The sequence below is a fragment of the Oncorhynchus mykiss genome, chromosome 7 (assembly GCF_057628025.1).
Source record: "Oncorhynchus mykiss isolate SJ-2025 chromosome 7, ASM5762802v1, whole genome shotgun sequence".
Taxonomy (NCBI): domain Eukaryota; kingdom Metazoa; phylum Chordata; class Actinopteri; order Salmoniformes; family Salmonidae; genus Oncorhynchus; species Oncorhynchus mykiss.
In genome coordinates this window covers 49,829,575-49,845,994 of record NC_143028.1, presented here as the reverse complement: position 1 = coordinate 49,845,994, position 16,420 = coordinate 49,829,575, and the positions used below count along the sequence as shown (strand labels likewise).

General features: G+C 43.9%; 1 protein-coding gene across 7 annotated transcripts in view; it reads left to right on the top strand.

The window, feature by feature from the left end:
- Positions 1-16,420, top strand: part of LOC110528020 (voltage-gated potassium channel subunit beta-2) — a 153,738-nt gene that overhangs the window by 124,305 nt on the left and 13,013 nt on the right. For all 7 annotated transcript variants that reach the window (XM_036983558.2, XM_036983554.2, XM_036983555.2 and 4 more), the window contains 6 exons: positions 1,701-1,745; positions 2,471-2,514; positions 3,541-3,627; positions 9,076-9,161; positions 13,575-13,695; positions 14,015-14,109. In XM_036983558.2, coding sequence (XP_036839453.1) covers positions 1,701-1,745; positions 2,471-2,514; positions 3,541-3,627; positions 9,076-9,161; positions 13,575-13,695; positions 14,015-14,109 — 478 coding nt within the window. The remainder of the gene's footprint in view (positions 1-1,700; positions 1,746-2,470; positions 2,515-3,540; positions 3,628-9,075; positions 9,162-13,574; positions 13,696-14,014; positions 14,110-16,420) is intronic.

The window sequence follows — 16,420 nt, the reverse complement described above, 5'->3', positions numbered from 1 at the left end:
AGGCAGAGAGAGAGAGATACAATATTAATGGAGTCAGGCAGGCGTGCAGAGAGAGAGGGATACAATATTATTGGAGTCAGGCAGACGGGCAGAGAGAGAGAGAGAGACACTATTAATGGAGTCAGCCAGATGGGCAGAGAGAGAGAGAGAGATACAATATTAATGGAGTCGGGCAGGCGTGCAGAGAGAGAGACGGATACAATATTAATAGAGTCAGGCAGACGGGCAGAGAGAGAGAGATACAATATTAATGGAGTCAGCCAGATGGGCAGAGAGAGAGAGAGAGAGATACAATATTAATGGAGTCGGACAGGCGTGCAGAGAGAGAGACGGATACAATATTAATAGAGTCAGGCAGACGGGCAGAGAGAGAGAGAGACACTATTAATGGAGTCGGGCAGGCGTGCAGAGAGAGAGAGAGAGAGAGAGAGAGATACAATATTAATGGAGTCGGGCAGGCGTGCAGAGAGAGAGAGAGAGATACAATATTAATGGAGTCGGGCAGGCGTGCAGAGAGAGAGACGGATACAATATTAATGGAGTCAGGCAGATGGGCAGAGAGAGAGAGATACAATATTATTGGAGTCAGGCAGACGGGCAGAGAGAGAGAGAGAGAGATACAATATTAATGGAGTCAGGCAGATGGGCAGAGAGAGAGAGATACAATATTAATGGAGTCAGACAGACGGGCAGAGAGAGAGAGATACAATATTAATGGAGTCAGGCAGGCGTGCAGAGAGAGAGACTGATACAATATTAATGGAGTCAGGCAGACGTGCAGAGAGAGAGAGGGATACAATATTATTGGAGTCAGGCAGACGGGCAGAGAGAGAGAGAGAGAGAGATACAATATTAATGGAGTCAGGCAGATGGGCAGAGAGAGAGAGAGAGGGATACAATATTATTGGAGTCAGGCAGACGGGCAGAGAGAGAGAGAGAGAGAGATACAATATTAATGGAGTCAGGCAGACGGGCAGAGAGAGGGATACAATATTATTGGAGTCAGGCAGACGGGCAGAGTGGAAGAGATATACAATATTAATGGGGTCGGCCAGGCGTGCAGAGAAAGAGATGGATACAATATTAATGGAGTCAGGCAGAGAGAGAGAGAGATGCAATATTAGGGGAGTCATCCAGACGGGCAGAGAGAGAGATACAATATTAATGGAATGTCCCTCCTCAAAGCTACTGAATAATGGAATGAATGTGTCTCCTGTACTCTTACCTCATCAACTGTGTGTGGGTACTGTACTCTTTCACCTCGTCAGCTGTGTGTGTGTACTGTACTCTTTTACCTCGTCAGCTGTGTGTGTGTACTGTACTCTTTTACCTCGTCAGCTGTGTGAGTGTACTGTACTCTTTCACCTCGTCAGCTGTGTGTGTGTACTGTACTTGTAAAGTGGTGTGAGGGTCACTGGTCTGACCCTGGTCCAGGTCATGTTTACTGGTCCAGGGCAGTGTTGTATCTCCTTTGTGTGTGTGTGGTGTGTATGAACCTAATGGGTGTGTTACTAGGCGCCTTAGTCATCCTGCCAGTCACGACATATAAGACTTAATGCACGCAAGCCCTCACCTCTAGATACCGTCACACGGTAGCACCTAGAACACACTCTCTTTGTGCTTCATTGTCTGTGTACGTCTTGTGTACAGAGGGTCTCACATGTAAGTTGTAATGGATTTTCTCCCCCATCTCTTTGTAGACGTTCCAGTTTGGTGATCACAACCAAGATCTTCTGGGGCGGAAAGTATGTTGACTCTTCTCTTGGTGTCTTTGTGTCCTAATGAGAGATATGCTGCTGTGTGTATTTTGTCTGGAGTTGTGAGTGACTGGTGCTGTAATGGGGTATCTATCTAATGGAATAGTAATGGAGTATCTATCTAATGGAGTAGTAATGGAGTATCTATCTAATGGAGTATCTATCGAATGGAGTATCTATCTAATGGAGTAGTAATTGAGTATCTTTCTAATGGAATAGTAATGGAGTATCTATCTAATGGAGTAGTAATGGAGTATCTATCTAATGGAGTAGTAATGGAGTATCTATCTAATGGAATAGTAATGGAGTATCTATCTAATGGAGTAGTAATGGAGTATCTATCTAATGTAGTAGTAATGGAGTATCTATCTAATGGAGTATGTATCTAATGGAGTATCTATCTAATGGAGTAGCAATGGAGTATCTATCTAATGTAGTAGTAATGGGGTATCTATCTAATGGAGTAGTAATGGAGTATCTGTCTAATGGAGTAGTAATGGAGTAGTAATGGAGTATATATCTAATGCCCTCTGGTTAATGTGATCATGTGTAATCCACACTAAATCTATATAATGGGCTTTTAGTCAAGCTGAAATGTATATCATGTGATGTTGTTACTGTGATGGACTAAATGATAAAGAGAGAGAGAGATTACATGATGGAAAGACAGCAACTGCTATAATTCAACTGTGGAATGTGTTTTTCACCCATAGAGCAGAGACTGAGAGAGGCTTGTCCCGAAAACACATTATAGAAGGTAAGTAAGCTGCAGACGGACGCACGGACAGACAATTGGCTCATTCATCCCCCTCCTCTCCCCTGTAACTATTCCCCAGGTCGTTGCTGCAAATGAGAATGTGTTCTCAGACAACTTACCTGGTAAAATAACGGATAAATAAATAAAAAGATCACACAGATCATGACACAAAGTCAACATGTGGATGGTAGAGTGCTTACAGAGAGAGATAAAGGCTCCCAATTTCAGCCCCTCTGCAGCTAATGACCTGGTTCTGTGTGTTAGTGCATGAGTGTGTTTGTGTTGTGCATTTGTGGCCTGGCACTATGAACATATTGCCAGGGGCACACGGTACAGTACATCGATTGACAGCTAGTTTATGCCACTGTCTAGCAGCGTAGACCAACACATGCTTACAAACATACTGTAGTGTGAGTTTAACACAAACTCCATGGCTTTAACAACCCACTCCTTCACACTCACCATCAACAAACATTGGTATTGCTGGCTAATTAAATCCATGTCCACTCTCCGTGGCTCTGATGCACATGATTGTCTAAAGTCAATGTAAAGTGCAGGGGATGGAAATTCCGCAGTGGAAAACATTCATCTGAGATGGAAAGAAGTGTGAAATCTATAAAGAGGACAAAGACACCACCACCGTTGATACAATGTAGCAGTCAGAGGCTTTACCTCGATTAGGAATCTACTCTACCATCTGCTTTGTCTCTAAAAACACTATTTTTATAGGAGCTGAGTACTGTTTCGTATGACACAAACTTTAAATGTTGATTGTCAATCAAACAAAATACATCCTAATTAGTAGCTTTGGCTCCAGGGAGATGACTCTGTTTTGATAATTGAGAGTTTGGGACTCTCTTGGGGGTTTGTAGTTGTGTCTGTAGAGGAAGAAACACCTTATTACAATCACATTTATATTATATTGAGCACTACCTCACAATAGCATAATCAATGCGATATGGCTGCAATCATTTCCCTGAACAATAGCAGTGTGTGGAACTGTGGCCGTGATGCATGTCGTTGTAGGTTTAAAGGCCTCACTGGAGAGACTGCAGCTAGAGTATGTGGACGTGGTGTTTGCAAACAGACCGGACCCCAACACTCCCATGGAAGGTAAGGAGGAACATCTTGGTCCTTTTCTGTCACTGGCTTCTGCTGTCTCTTCTCTATTCCCCTGCTTTCTATTCCCCTGCTTTCTATTCCCCTGCTTTCTATTCCCCTGCTTTCTATTCCTCTGCTTTCTATTCCCCTGCTTTCTATTCCCCTGCTTTCTATTCCCCTGCTTTCTATTCCCCTGCTTTCTATTCCTCTGCTTTCTATTCCCCTGCTTTCTATTCCCCTGCTTTCTATTCCTCTGCTTTCTATTCCCCTGCTTTCTATTCCCCTGCTTTCTATTCCCCTGCTTTCTATTCCTCTGCTTTCTATTTCTCTGCTTTCTATTCCCCTGCTTTCTATTCCCCTGCTTTCTATTCCCCTGCTTTCTATTCCTCTGCTTTCTATTTCTCTGCTTTCTATTCCTCTGCTTTCTATTCCCCTGCTTTCTATTCCCCTGCTTTCTATTCCCCTGCTTTCTATTCCCCTGCTTTCTATTCCCCTGCTTTCTATTCCTCTGCTTTCTATTCCCCTGCTTTCTATTCCCCTGCTTTCTATTCCTCTGCTTTCTATTCCCCTGCTTTCTATTCCCCTGCTTTCTATTCCCCTGCTTTCTATTCCTCTGCTTTCTATTTCTCTGCTTTCTATTCCCCTGCTTTCTATTCCCCTGCTTTCTATTCCTCTGCTTTCTATTTCTCTGCTTTCTATTCCCCTGCTTTCTATTCCCCTGCTTTCTATTCCTCTGCTTTCTATTCCCCTGCTTTCTATTCCCCTGCTTTCTATTCCTCTGCTTTCTATTCCCCTGCTTTCTATTCCTCTGCTTTCTATTTCTCTGCTTTCTATTCCCCTGCTTTCTATTCCCCTGCTTTCTATTCCTCTGCTTTCTATTCCCCTGCTTTCTATTCCCCTGCTTTCTATTCCTCTGCTTTCTATTCCCCTGCTTTCTATTCCTCTGCTTTCTATTCCCCTGCTTTCTATTCCCCTGCTTTCTATTCCCCTGCTTTCTATTCCTCTGCTTTCTATTTCTCTGCTTTCTATTCCTCTGCTTTCTATTCCCCTGCTTTCTATTCCCCTGCTTTCTATTCCCCTGCTTTCTATTCCCCTGCTTTCTATTCCCCTGCTTTCTATTCCCCTGCTTTCTATTCCTCTGCTTTCTATTCCCCTGCTTTCTATTCCCCTGCTTTCTATTCCTCTGCTTTCTATTCCCCTGCTTTCTATTCCTCTGCTTTCTATTCCCCTGCTTTCTATTTCTCTGCTTTCTATTCCTCTGCTTTCTATTCCTCTGCTTTCTATTTCTCTGCTTTCTATTCCCCTGCTTTCTATTCCCCTGCTTTCTATTCCCCTGCTTTCTATTCCCCTGCTTTCTATTTCTCTGCTTTCTATTCCTCTGCTTTCTATTCCCCTGCTTTCTATTCACCTGCTTTCTATTCCTCTGCTTTCTATTCCTCTGCTTTCTATTCCTCTGCTTTCTATTTCTCTGCTTTCTATTCCTCTGCTTTCTATTCCCCTGCTTTCTATTCCCCTGCTTTCTATTCCTCTGCTTTATATTCCTCTGCTTTCTATTCCCCTGCTTTCTATTCCTCTGCTTTCTATTCCCCTGCTTTCTATTCCTCTGCTTTCTATTCCCCTGCTTTCTATTCCCCTGCTTTATATTCCTCTGCTTTCTATTCCCCTGCTTTCTATTCCTCTGCTTTCTATTCCCCTGCTTTCTATTCCTCTGCTTTCTATTCCCCTGCTTTCTATTCCCCTGCTTTCTATTCCTCTGCTTTCTATTCCCCTGCTTTCTATTCCCCTGCTTTCTATTCCCCTGCTTTCTATTCCCCTGCTTTCTATTCCCCTGCTTTCTATTCCCCTGCTTTCTATTCCTCTGCTTTCTATTCCTCTGCTTTCTATTCCTCTGCTTTCTATTCCCCTGCTTTCTATTCCTCTGCTTTCTATTCCTCTGCTTTCTATTTCTCTGCTTTCTATTCCCCTGATATTCCCCTGCTTTCTATTCCTCTGCTTTCTATTCCTCTGCTTTCTATTCCTCTGCTTTCTATTTCTCTGCTTTCTATTCCCCTGATATTCCCCTGCTTTCTATTCCTCTGCTTTCTATTCCTCTGCTTTCTATTCCTCTGCTTTCTATTCCTCTGCTTTCTATTCCCCTGCTTTCTATTCCCCTGCTTTCTATTCCCCTGCTTTCTATTCCCCTGCTTTCTATTCCCCTGCTTTCTATTCCCCTGCTTTCTATTCCCCTGCTTTCTATTCCCCTGCTTTCTATTCCTCTGCTTTCTATTCCTCTGCTTTCTATTCCTCTGCTTTCTATTCCCCTGCTTTCTATTCCTCTGCTTTCTATTCCTCTGCTTTCTATTTCTCTGCTTTCTATTCCCCTGATATTCCCCTGCTTTCTATTCCTCTGCTTTCTATTCCCCTGCTTTCTATTCCCCTGCTTTCTATTCCCCTGCTTTCTATTCCCCTGCTTTCTATTCCCCTGCTTTCTATTCCCCTGCTTTCTATTCCTCTGCTTTCTATTCCCCTGCTTTCTATTGCTCTGCTTTCTATTCCTCTGCTTTCTATTTCTCTGCTTTCTATTCCCCTGCTTTCTATTCCCCTGCTTTCTATTCCCCTGCTTTCTATTCCTCTGCTTTCTATTTCTCTGCTTTCTATTCCCCTGCTTTCTATTCCCCTGCTTTCTATTCCCCTGCTTTCTATTCCCCTGCTTTCTATTCCCCTGCTTTCTATTCCTCTGCTTTCTATTCCTCTGCTTTCTATTCCTCTGCTTTCTATTTCTCTGCTTTCTATTCCCCTGATATTCCCCTGCTTTCTATTCCTCTGCTTTCTATTCCCCTGCTTTCTATTCCCCTGCTTTCTATTCCCCTGCTTTCTATTCCCCTGCTTTCTATTCCCCTGCTTTCTATTCCCCTGCTTTCTATTCCTCTGCTTTCTATTCCCCTGCTTTCTATTCCTCTGCTTTCTATTCCTCTGCTTTCTATTTCTCTGCTTTCTATTCCCCTGCTTTCTATTCCCCTGCTTTCTATTCCCCTGCTTTCTATTCCTCTGCTTTCTATTTCTCTGCTTTCTATTCCCCTGCTTTCTATTCCCCTGCTTTCTATTCCTCTGCTTTCTATTCCTCTGCTTTCTATTTCTCTGCTTTCTATTCCCCTGCTTTCTATTCCCCTGCTTTCTATTCCCCTGCTTTCTATTCCTCTGCTTTCTATTTCTCTGCTTTCTATTCCCCTGCTTTCTATTCCCCTGCTTTCTATTCCTCTGCTTTCTATTTCTCTGCTTTCTATTCCTCTGCTTTCTATTTCTCTGCTTTCTATTCCCCTGCTTTCTATTCCTCTGCTTTCTATTCCTCTGCTTTCTATTCCTCTGCTTTCTATTTCTCTGCTTTCTATTCCTCTGCTTTCTATTCCTCTGCTTTCTATTCCTCTGCTTTCTATTCCTCTGCTTTCTATTCCTCTGCTTTCTATTTCTCTGCTTTCTATTCCCCTGCTTTCTATTCCCCTGCTTTCTATTTCTCTGCTTTCTATTCCCCTGCTTTCTATTCCCCTGCTTTCTATTCCCCTGCTTTCTATTCCCCTGCTTTCTATTCCTCTGCTTTCTATTCCCCTGCTTTCTATTCCCCTGCTTTCTATTCCCCTGCTTTCTATTCCCCTGCTTTCTATTCCCCTGCTTTCTATTCCTCTGCTTTCTATTCCTCTGCTTTCTATTTCTCTGCTTTCTATTCCCCTGATATTCCCCTGCTATGTTCTCTTCATCCCAGAAGCTCACATTCTGGGATGCTGTAGGTCGTCTGAACATTCTCTGACATGCCTAACTCACTGGGCTATATACAGTGGTCTCCAAAATGACTGGCACCCCTGACTGGCAACGCACAAACAATACTTTAAAAATATAAACAATATCATTATAGAGAGAAACTGAAAATACCAACATGTGAGAAAAACTGTACTTTATTAATGTTTCAATGGAACTCACCAAAATCATACAATTATTTAATACAAAAATGTATTTCACCAAAATCAAGGTTTCATAATTATTGCCATTTATTTAGTACTTAGTGCCACCACCTCTGGCAAGGATAACAGCATGGAGTCTTTTCCTGCAATATTTGACAAAGTTAAGGAACACATTGCCTGATACGGTGGAATTCATTATGCCACAATCTTAACCAGTGCCTCTGGAATTAAAACAGCCCCAAAACATCACTGACCCACCACCATATTTCACCGTGGGTATGAGGTTCCTCTCCTTGTATGCATCTCTGTATCGACGCCAAACATCCGATGCTGTATCTGACCAAAACGTTCCATTTTGGTCTCATCTGACCAGAGCAGCTTCTTCCAGTCATAATTTAAATGACGTTTGGCAAACTCCAAGCGTCTGTGTCTTGGGGTCAGAAAGGGCTTTCTTCTGGCAACCCTTCCAAAGAGCCTGTGGTTGTGGAAGTGGCGTCTGATGGTGCTTTTTAAAACCTGGTGACCCCAAGATGCCACCAAGGCCTGCAATTCTTTCACAGTGATTCTTGGGGATTTTGTTGCTTGTCTCACCATCCTCCTCCCTATCCTGGGGGCAAAATGCATTTGCGTCTTCTACACGTGAGGTTTTCAACTGTTCCATATCTTTTAAATGTTTTCATAATTGCCCTGACAGTGCTCAGTGGTATATTCAATTGTTTGTGGATCTTCTTGTAGCCATTACCAGATTCATGAAGGTCTCTTTTGAACAGCCAGTTCTTTAATCTTCATGGTGTTGGATGACAAAGGGATATTGCATGTGTGTTACCTCATTTTTATACCCTAGTGAAACAGGAGGTGATGTAATGGGTCAATATAGTTCCTTAAAACTTAGATAAACTTAAATAAGTGGAATTTAATTCCTGGTTTAATTTTGGTAGATGTTATTTACAATAATCTTCAAGGGTGCCATTAATTGTGAAACCTTGATTTGGAGGACATAGATTTTTTATTAAATCAATAAATGATTTTGGTGAGTTCCATTGAAACATTAATAAAGTACAGTACTTCTCACGTGTTGGTATTTTGAGATTATCTCAATAATGATATTGTTTATATTTTTAAAGTATTGTTTGTGCGTTGCCAGTCAGGGGTGCCAGTCACTTCGGAGATCCCTGTAGTTCACCTCACCCCATTCTTCCTCACTGGCAGCAGTCGAACACCCGAGGTAGCGTTAAGTAAAAGTGAAACACTTCTTGAGCTAAAAACCTCAAGTTGAATATTGTCATTCTGTATTCATCTGATGTCCTGTATGGGCCATGCTACAGTAGGAAGGTTACGATACAACATACTCAGACTGTACCTGTTACAGTTACTCTGCAGAGAGAGATACTCTCTTATGAGTCCCTATTTTGCACTCTCATCCTCATTCTGTTTGCATTTGCTCTCTTGGTTGCTCACAGACTCAAACACAGCATTGGTCTCTCCACTCATTGTAGTGTGTGTGTGTGTTTCTTTCTTTGATTGGCAGAGACGGTGCGGGCGATGACCCATGTGATCAACCAGGGCATGGCCATGTACTGGGGCACGTCCCGTTGGAGCCCCATGGAGATCATGGTGAGATGGGCTGAAAGTACGCCAGTACAGAGTACCGGCAAAATAAAGAAAAATGTGCCTATCACAATAATTCAAACAAAGATGTCAAGAAAACTGTAGGATATTTCACCATCATTTATCATTACCGCCTGTCAGCAGCATGAAAAATTAGCGAACAGACTTGAACACGACAGAGATGGCCGCCTCGCTTCGCGTTCCTAGGAAACTATGCAGTTTTTTGTTTTTTTACGTGTTATTTCTTACATTAGTACCCCAGGTCATCTTAGGTTTCATTACATACAGTCGAGAAGAACTACTGAATATAAGATCAGCATCAACTCACCATCAGTACGACCAAGAATATGTTTTTCGCGACGCGGATCCTGTGTTCTGCCTTACAAACAGGACAACGGAGTGGATCCTATGCAGCGACCCAAAAAAACGACTCCGAAAGAGAGGGAAACGAGGCGGTCTTCTGGTCAGACTCCGGAGACGGGCACAGCGCGCACCACTCCCTAGCATTCTTCTTGCCAATGTCCAGTCTCTTGACAACAAGGTTGATGAAATCCGAGCAAGGGTAGCATTCCAGAGGGACATCAGAGACTGTAACGTCCTTTGCTTCACTGAAACATGGCTCACTGGAGAGACGCTATCCGAAGCGGTGCAGCCAACGGGTTTCTCCACACATCGCGCAGACAGAAACAAACATCTTTCTGGTAAGAAGAGGGGAGGGGGCGTATGCCTCATGGCCAACGTGACATGGTGTGATGAAAGAAACATACAGGAACTCAAATCCTTCTGTTCACCTGATTTAGAATTCCTCACAATCAAATGTAGACCGCATTATCTACCAAGAGAATTCTCTTCGATTATAATCACAGCCGTATATATCCCCCCCCAAGCAGACACATCGATGGCTCTGAACAAACTTTATTTAACTCTCTGCAAACTGGAAACAATTTATCCGGAGGCTGCATTCATTGTAGCTGGGGATTTTAACAAGGCTAATCTGAAAACAAGACTCCCCAAATTTTATCAGCATATCGATTGCGCAACCAGGGGAGGAAAGACCTTGGACCATTGTTACTCTAACTTCCGCGACGCATATAAGGCCCTGCCCCGCCCCCCTTTCGGAAAAGCTGACCACGACTCCATTTTGTTGATCCCTGCCTACAGACAGAAACTAAAACAAGAGGCTCCCACGCTGAGGTCTGTCCAACGCTGGTCCGACCAAGCTGACTCCACACTCCAAGACTGCTTCCATCACGTGGACTGGGAGATGTTTCGTATTGCGTCAGATAACAACATTGACGAATACGCTGATTCGGTGTGCGAGTTCATTAGAACGTGCGTTGAAGATGTCGTTCCCATAGCAACGATTAAAACATTCCCTAACCAGAAACCGTGGATTGATGGCAGCATTCGTGTGAAACTGAAAGCGCGAACCACTGCTTTTAATCAGGGCAAGGTGTCTGGTAACATGACCGAATACAAACAGTGCAGCTATTCCCTCCGCAAGGCTATCAAACAAGCTAAGCGCCAGTACAGAGACAAAGTAGAATCTCAATTCAACGGCTCAGACACAAGAGGCATGTGGCAGGGTCTACAGTCAATCACGGACTACAGGAAGAAATCCAGCCCAGTCACGGACCAGGATGTCTTGCTCCCAGGCAGACTAAATAACTTTTTTGCCCGCTTTGAGGACAATACAGTGCCACTGACACGGCCTGCAACGAAAACATGCAGTCTCTCCTTCACTGCAGCCGAGGTGAGTAAGACATTTAAACGTGTTAACCCTCGCAAGGCTGCAGGCCCAGATGGCATCCCCAGCCGCGCCCTCAGAGCATGCGCAGACCAGCTGGCCGGTGTGTTTACGGACATATTCAATCAATCCCTATACCAGTCTGCTGTTCCCACATGCTTCAAGAGGGCCACCATTGTTCCTGTTCCCAAGAAAGCTAAGGTAACTGAGCTAAATGACTACCGCCCCGTAGCACTCACATCCGTCATCATGAAGTGCTTTGAGAGACTAGTCAAGGACCATATCACCTCCACCCTACCTGACACCCTAGACCCACTCCAATTTGCTTACCGCCCAAATAGGTCCACAGACGATGCAATCTCAACCACACTGCACACTGCCCTAACCCATCTGGACAAGAGGAATACCTATGTGAGAATGCTGTTCATCGACTACAGCTCGGCATTCAACACCATAGTACCCTCCAAGCTCGTCATCAAGCTCGAGACCCTGGGTCTCGACCCCGCCCTGTGCAACTGGGTACTGGACTTCCTGACGGGCCGCCCCCAGGTGGTGAGGGTAGGCAACAACATCTCCTCCCCGCTGATCCTCAACACTGGGGCCCCACAAGGGTGCGTTCTGAGCCCTCTCCTGTACTCCCTGTTCACCCACGACTGCGTGGCCACGCACGCCTCCAACTCAATCATCAAGTTTGCGGACGACACAACAGTGGTAGGCTTGATTACCAACAACGATGAGACGGCCTACAGGGAGGAGGTGAGGGCCCTCGGAGTGTGGTGTCAGGAAAATAACCTCACACTCAACGTCAACAAAACTAAGGAGATGATTGTGGACTTCAGGAAACAGCAGAGGGAACACCCCCCTATCCACATCGATGGAACAGTAGTGGAGAGGGTAGCAAGTTTTAAGTTCCTCGGCATACACATCACAGACAAACTGAATTGGTCCACTCACACAGACAGCATCGTGAAGAAGGCGCAGCAGCGCCTCTTCAACCTCAGGAGGCTGAAGAAATTCGGCTTGTCACCAAAAGCACTCACAAACTTCTACAGATGCACAATCGAGAGCATCCTGGCAGGCTGTATCACCGCCTGGTATGGCAACTGCACCGCCCTCAACCGTAAGGCTCTCCAGAGGGTAGTGAGGTCTGCACAACGCATCACCGGGGGCAAACTACCTGCCCTCCAGGACACCTACACCACCCGATGTCACAGGAAGGCCATAAAGATCATCAAGGACATCAACCACCCGAGCCACTGCCTGTTCACCCCGCTATCATCCAGAAGGCGAGGTCAGTACAGGTGCATCAAAGCTGGGACCGAGAGACTGAAAAACAGCTTCTATCTCAAGGCCATCAGACTGTTAAACAGCCACCACTAACACTGAGTGGCTGCTGCCAACACACTGACACTGACTCAACTCCAGCCACTTTAATAATGGGAATTGATGGGAAATGATGTAAATATATCACTAGCCACTTTAAACAATGCTACCTTATATAAATGTTACTTACCCTACATTATTCATCTCATATGCATACGTATATACTGTACTCTATATCATCGACGGTATCCTTATGTAATACATGTATCACTAGCCACTTTATACTATACTATGCCACTTTGTTTACATACTCATCTCATTTGTACATACTGTACCCGATACCATCTACTGTATCTTGCCTATGCTGCTCTGTACCATCACTCATTCATATATCCTTATGTACATATTCTTTATCCCCTTACACTGTGTACAAGACAGTAGTTTTGGAATTGTTAGTTAGATTACTTGTTATTACTGCATTGTCGGAACTAGAAGCACAAGCATTTCGCTACACTCGCATTAACATCTGCTAACCATGTGTATGTGACAAATAAAATTTGATTTGATTTGATTTGATAACATTTTGCAGAGGCAGAAGTGACTGGGAAATGGTAACAGGGATGACTAGTCAGTTGCACAACTGAATGCATTCAACCGAAATGTTGAATGCATCAGAGAGGTGCGGGGGGCTGCCTTAATCGACGACTACGTCATCGGGGACCGAGATGTGGCCAGACAGCTGTGGACGCATCAATTCAGGCTGCTACAAGTGTGCCTAATAACAATCGAATGTCATTGTACTTTCTGTGTTTTAATAGACGTGTCTTTCAATTGGTCAAATGGCGGGTGCACTGTTAGATGGTGGAATTATTTTAGTGGACAAACCTGCGCAGGTAGCCTACTTCTTGAAGTGATTTGTTTGACAATCGGATGAAAACATGCCTGTTTGTGTTCATGCCACATGAAAAGAAAATAAATGCATTTTTACAGTTAAATGACATTTATTTGTGGACTGGCGCTATGAACACGTCTTTACTGTTAAGCCAGTACATGTTTTTAGTGCATGTGCACATGGGATGTCCTGTACCAGGAAGAAATGTAATCTACTTTCAACTCTGGGTGAGATGCACACACTCACACACACAGCCTCTTCTCCTTCCGGTCATCATTCTGCCCAGACCCACACCACTGTAATGTCTCACTGACTGTGCTAGACTCTGACAGACTCTGACCATGACTTTCACAGTATTGATTGATGGGCATCACAACCTTCTCCTGCTTTGATTAGCCGGTGGCCACCGTACAGTACTCTTCAGACTGACGGCTGCTGTTCCCTGTGTGTCCTATAGGAGGCGTACTCTGTGGCGCGGCAGTTCAACCAGATCCCTCCCATCTGTGAGCAGGCTGAGTATCACATGTTCCAGAGGGAGAAGGTAGAGGTGCAGCTGCCAGAGCTCTTCCATAAGATAGGTGAGTGGAGCTGGTCTGGACAGACTGATACAACACAACAGTATTTCATACACAGGGATAGCTATTCAATGACTATTATTATAGTTGTAATATATCATTCTATGATTGCCTAGATATAAGTATGCTGCAGCTTACAAAGGTTTCTGTGGCAATGTTATGCTTTTAAATACAGTAAATACTTAGCCTTACAAAAAAGAGGGAAGAGGACAGCAGCACCCAGGGATGGATGCTCTCCTCATCAGTCTAGACAGAACAGCATGTCAATACTGAGTGGTGGTGGTGATGGGGACAGGCTGACCCCATGTTCCCATGTTCTCAGGTGTGGGGGCGATGACATGGTCACCACTGGCCTGTGGGATCATCTCAGGGAAATACGACAGCGGGGTACCACCTTACTCCCGCGCTTCTCTTAAGGTAGTGTTACCCACACCCCTCTCCTGGGACACTGTTCACCTCTCTGCTTTCTCCTTTGGTCTCAGCTCGTATGTCATGTCAGCCCCTCTTCTCCCCCAGCTCTCTTCTTATCCTGGCTCGTTCCTGTCCTAACAGATGTTTTCTGTGTCTCTCAGGTTCTAGAACTTGGTGTCTCCTAGATGTTTGTTTTTGAGTGCCCTGTGACAGCATACACTGTGTACCAACTCTGTGGACCAGCTCTGTGTACCAATTCGACCATGACACGACATGTCAGGTTGTGTCAACTCAAGCAGCTTATCTCACATTTTCACACACACAGAGGCACACGCATGCACACACGCACATACACAGATATTCATCAGATCCACGTACTGCATCACAAATTCTGAAACTGGGGCATAATCTTCCCTGTGTTGTCACGGTGGCATACAGGATTGCTGTAGGTGCTCTGAGCGTTCTCTGTGGCCCCAACCAATGTTCCCTCTAATTTGTTTCGGCACGGAGCAAATTTCAGGTCTGCTGAGCGCAAACTTGAAAGATGTGAAAATTCTTCCAGCGTGAGTTTACTGTGAACACTGAGGCTGTAACAACTTTAAGTTACAGTTTCAGACCGTGGTCAAGAAGACTACTGTGGCTATTTGATCATAATGTAACGCATTCCATCAAAAACAATGGAGAAAATGCATCCCATAACATTTTAACAGGGAAATAGCTGTTCTATCATTCAGCCTACAGTAGCAGCCAATGTGTGGTGTTCAATGTAGGTCTACATTCCACGAGACTTCTGAAAAAAACAACATGCAGGGCTTGACTTTAACCTGTTAATGCACTTTTCCTTCAGACAAGGAGGTGACTGAAAATGTTGTTGTGTTTGTTTGATTGCAGAAACCACTTTACAAAATGAAATGCATTATTATTCCCATACCATTATTACAGAGAATCAGACAAATTATGCTTCCCGCTGCCTATTGGCTACTTAGCTTATTCCTGACAGTCTCAAAATACAGCACTGCCTTTTTAAGACAAAAACAGCTCTTTACCTGACTTGCTTTTCAAAGATGTCTAGAAATGCACATTTTGGGCTCTTGTAGGAAGCAACCACTCCCCCATTGCTGCCTCCAGTACAACTGGGCTAATAACTCATTAACTAGCAAAGGATATGAACAAAATGTGCACATGTGGCTCCATGCAGCTCTCAAAACAAGCACATCTATCTACTCATGACCACAGCTCTAAACACAGTCCAGTTCAAAGTAAATTGCACTTATCCATATATGGCAATGGTCTATTTGCATATACAGTGCATTCGGAAAGTATTCAGTCCCCTTGACTTTTTCCACATTTTGTTACGTTACAGCCTTGTTCTAAAATGTATTACAAAAAAATGTCATAGTCATCGATCTACACACAATACCCCGTAATGACAAAGCAAAAACAGGTTTTTAGAAGAAAAAAATGCAAATTTATTAAAAATAAAAAACAGAAATACCTTATTTATATTAGTTTTCAGACTCTTTGCTATGAGACTTGAAATTGAGCTCAGGTGCATCCTGTTTTCGTTGATCATCCTTGAGATGTTTCTACAACTTCATTGGTGTCCACCTGTGGTAAATTCAATTCATTGGACATGATTTGGAAAGGCACACACGTGTCTATATAAGGTCCCACAGTTGACCGTGCATGTCAGAGCAAAAACCAAGCCATGAGGTTGAAGGAATTGTTCGTAGAGCTCCGAAACAGGATTGTGTCGAGGCACAGATCTGGGGAAGGATACCAAAACCTTTCTGCAGCATTGAAGGTCCCCAAGAACACATTGTCCTCCATCATTCTTAAATGTAAGAAGTTTAGAACCACCAACTCTTCCTAGAGCACCTCTGGAGAGACCTGAAAATAACTGTTCAGCGACACTCCCCATCCAAACTGACAGCTTGAGAGGATCTGCAGAGAAGAATGGAAGAAACACCCCAAATTCAGATGTGCCAAGCTTGTAGCGTCATACCCAAGAAGACTCAATCGATACCAAAGGTGCTTCAACAAAGTACTGAGGATAGGGTCTGAATACTTATTTAAATGTGATATTTAAGTTGGTTTTTTTATATATATAAACTTGCAAAAATGCCTAAAAACCTGTATTTGCTTTGTCATTATGGGGAGTTGTGTGTAGATTGATGAGGGAAAAAACGATTTAATCCATTTTAGAATAAGGCTGTAACGTGACAAAAACTTGCCGAATGCACTGTAGACCTACTGCAGCTCTGATTGGTTATGCTGCACCGATCTGTGTAGAGTCTTGTGCAATAGAATCCTACTC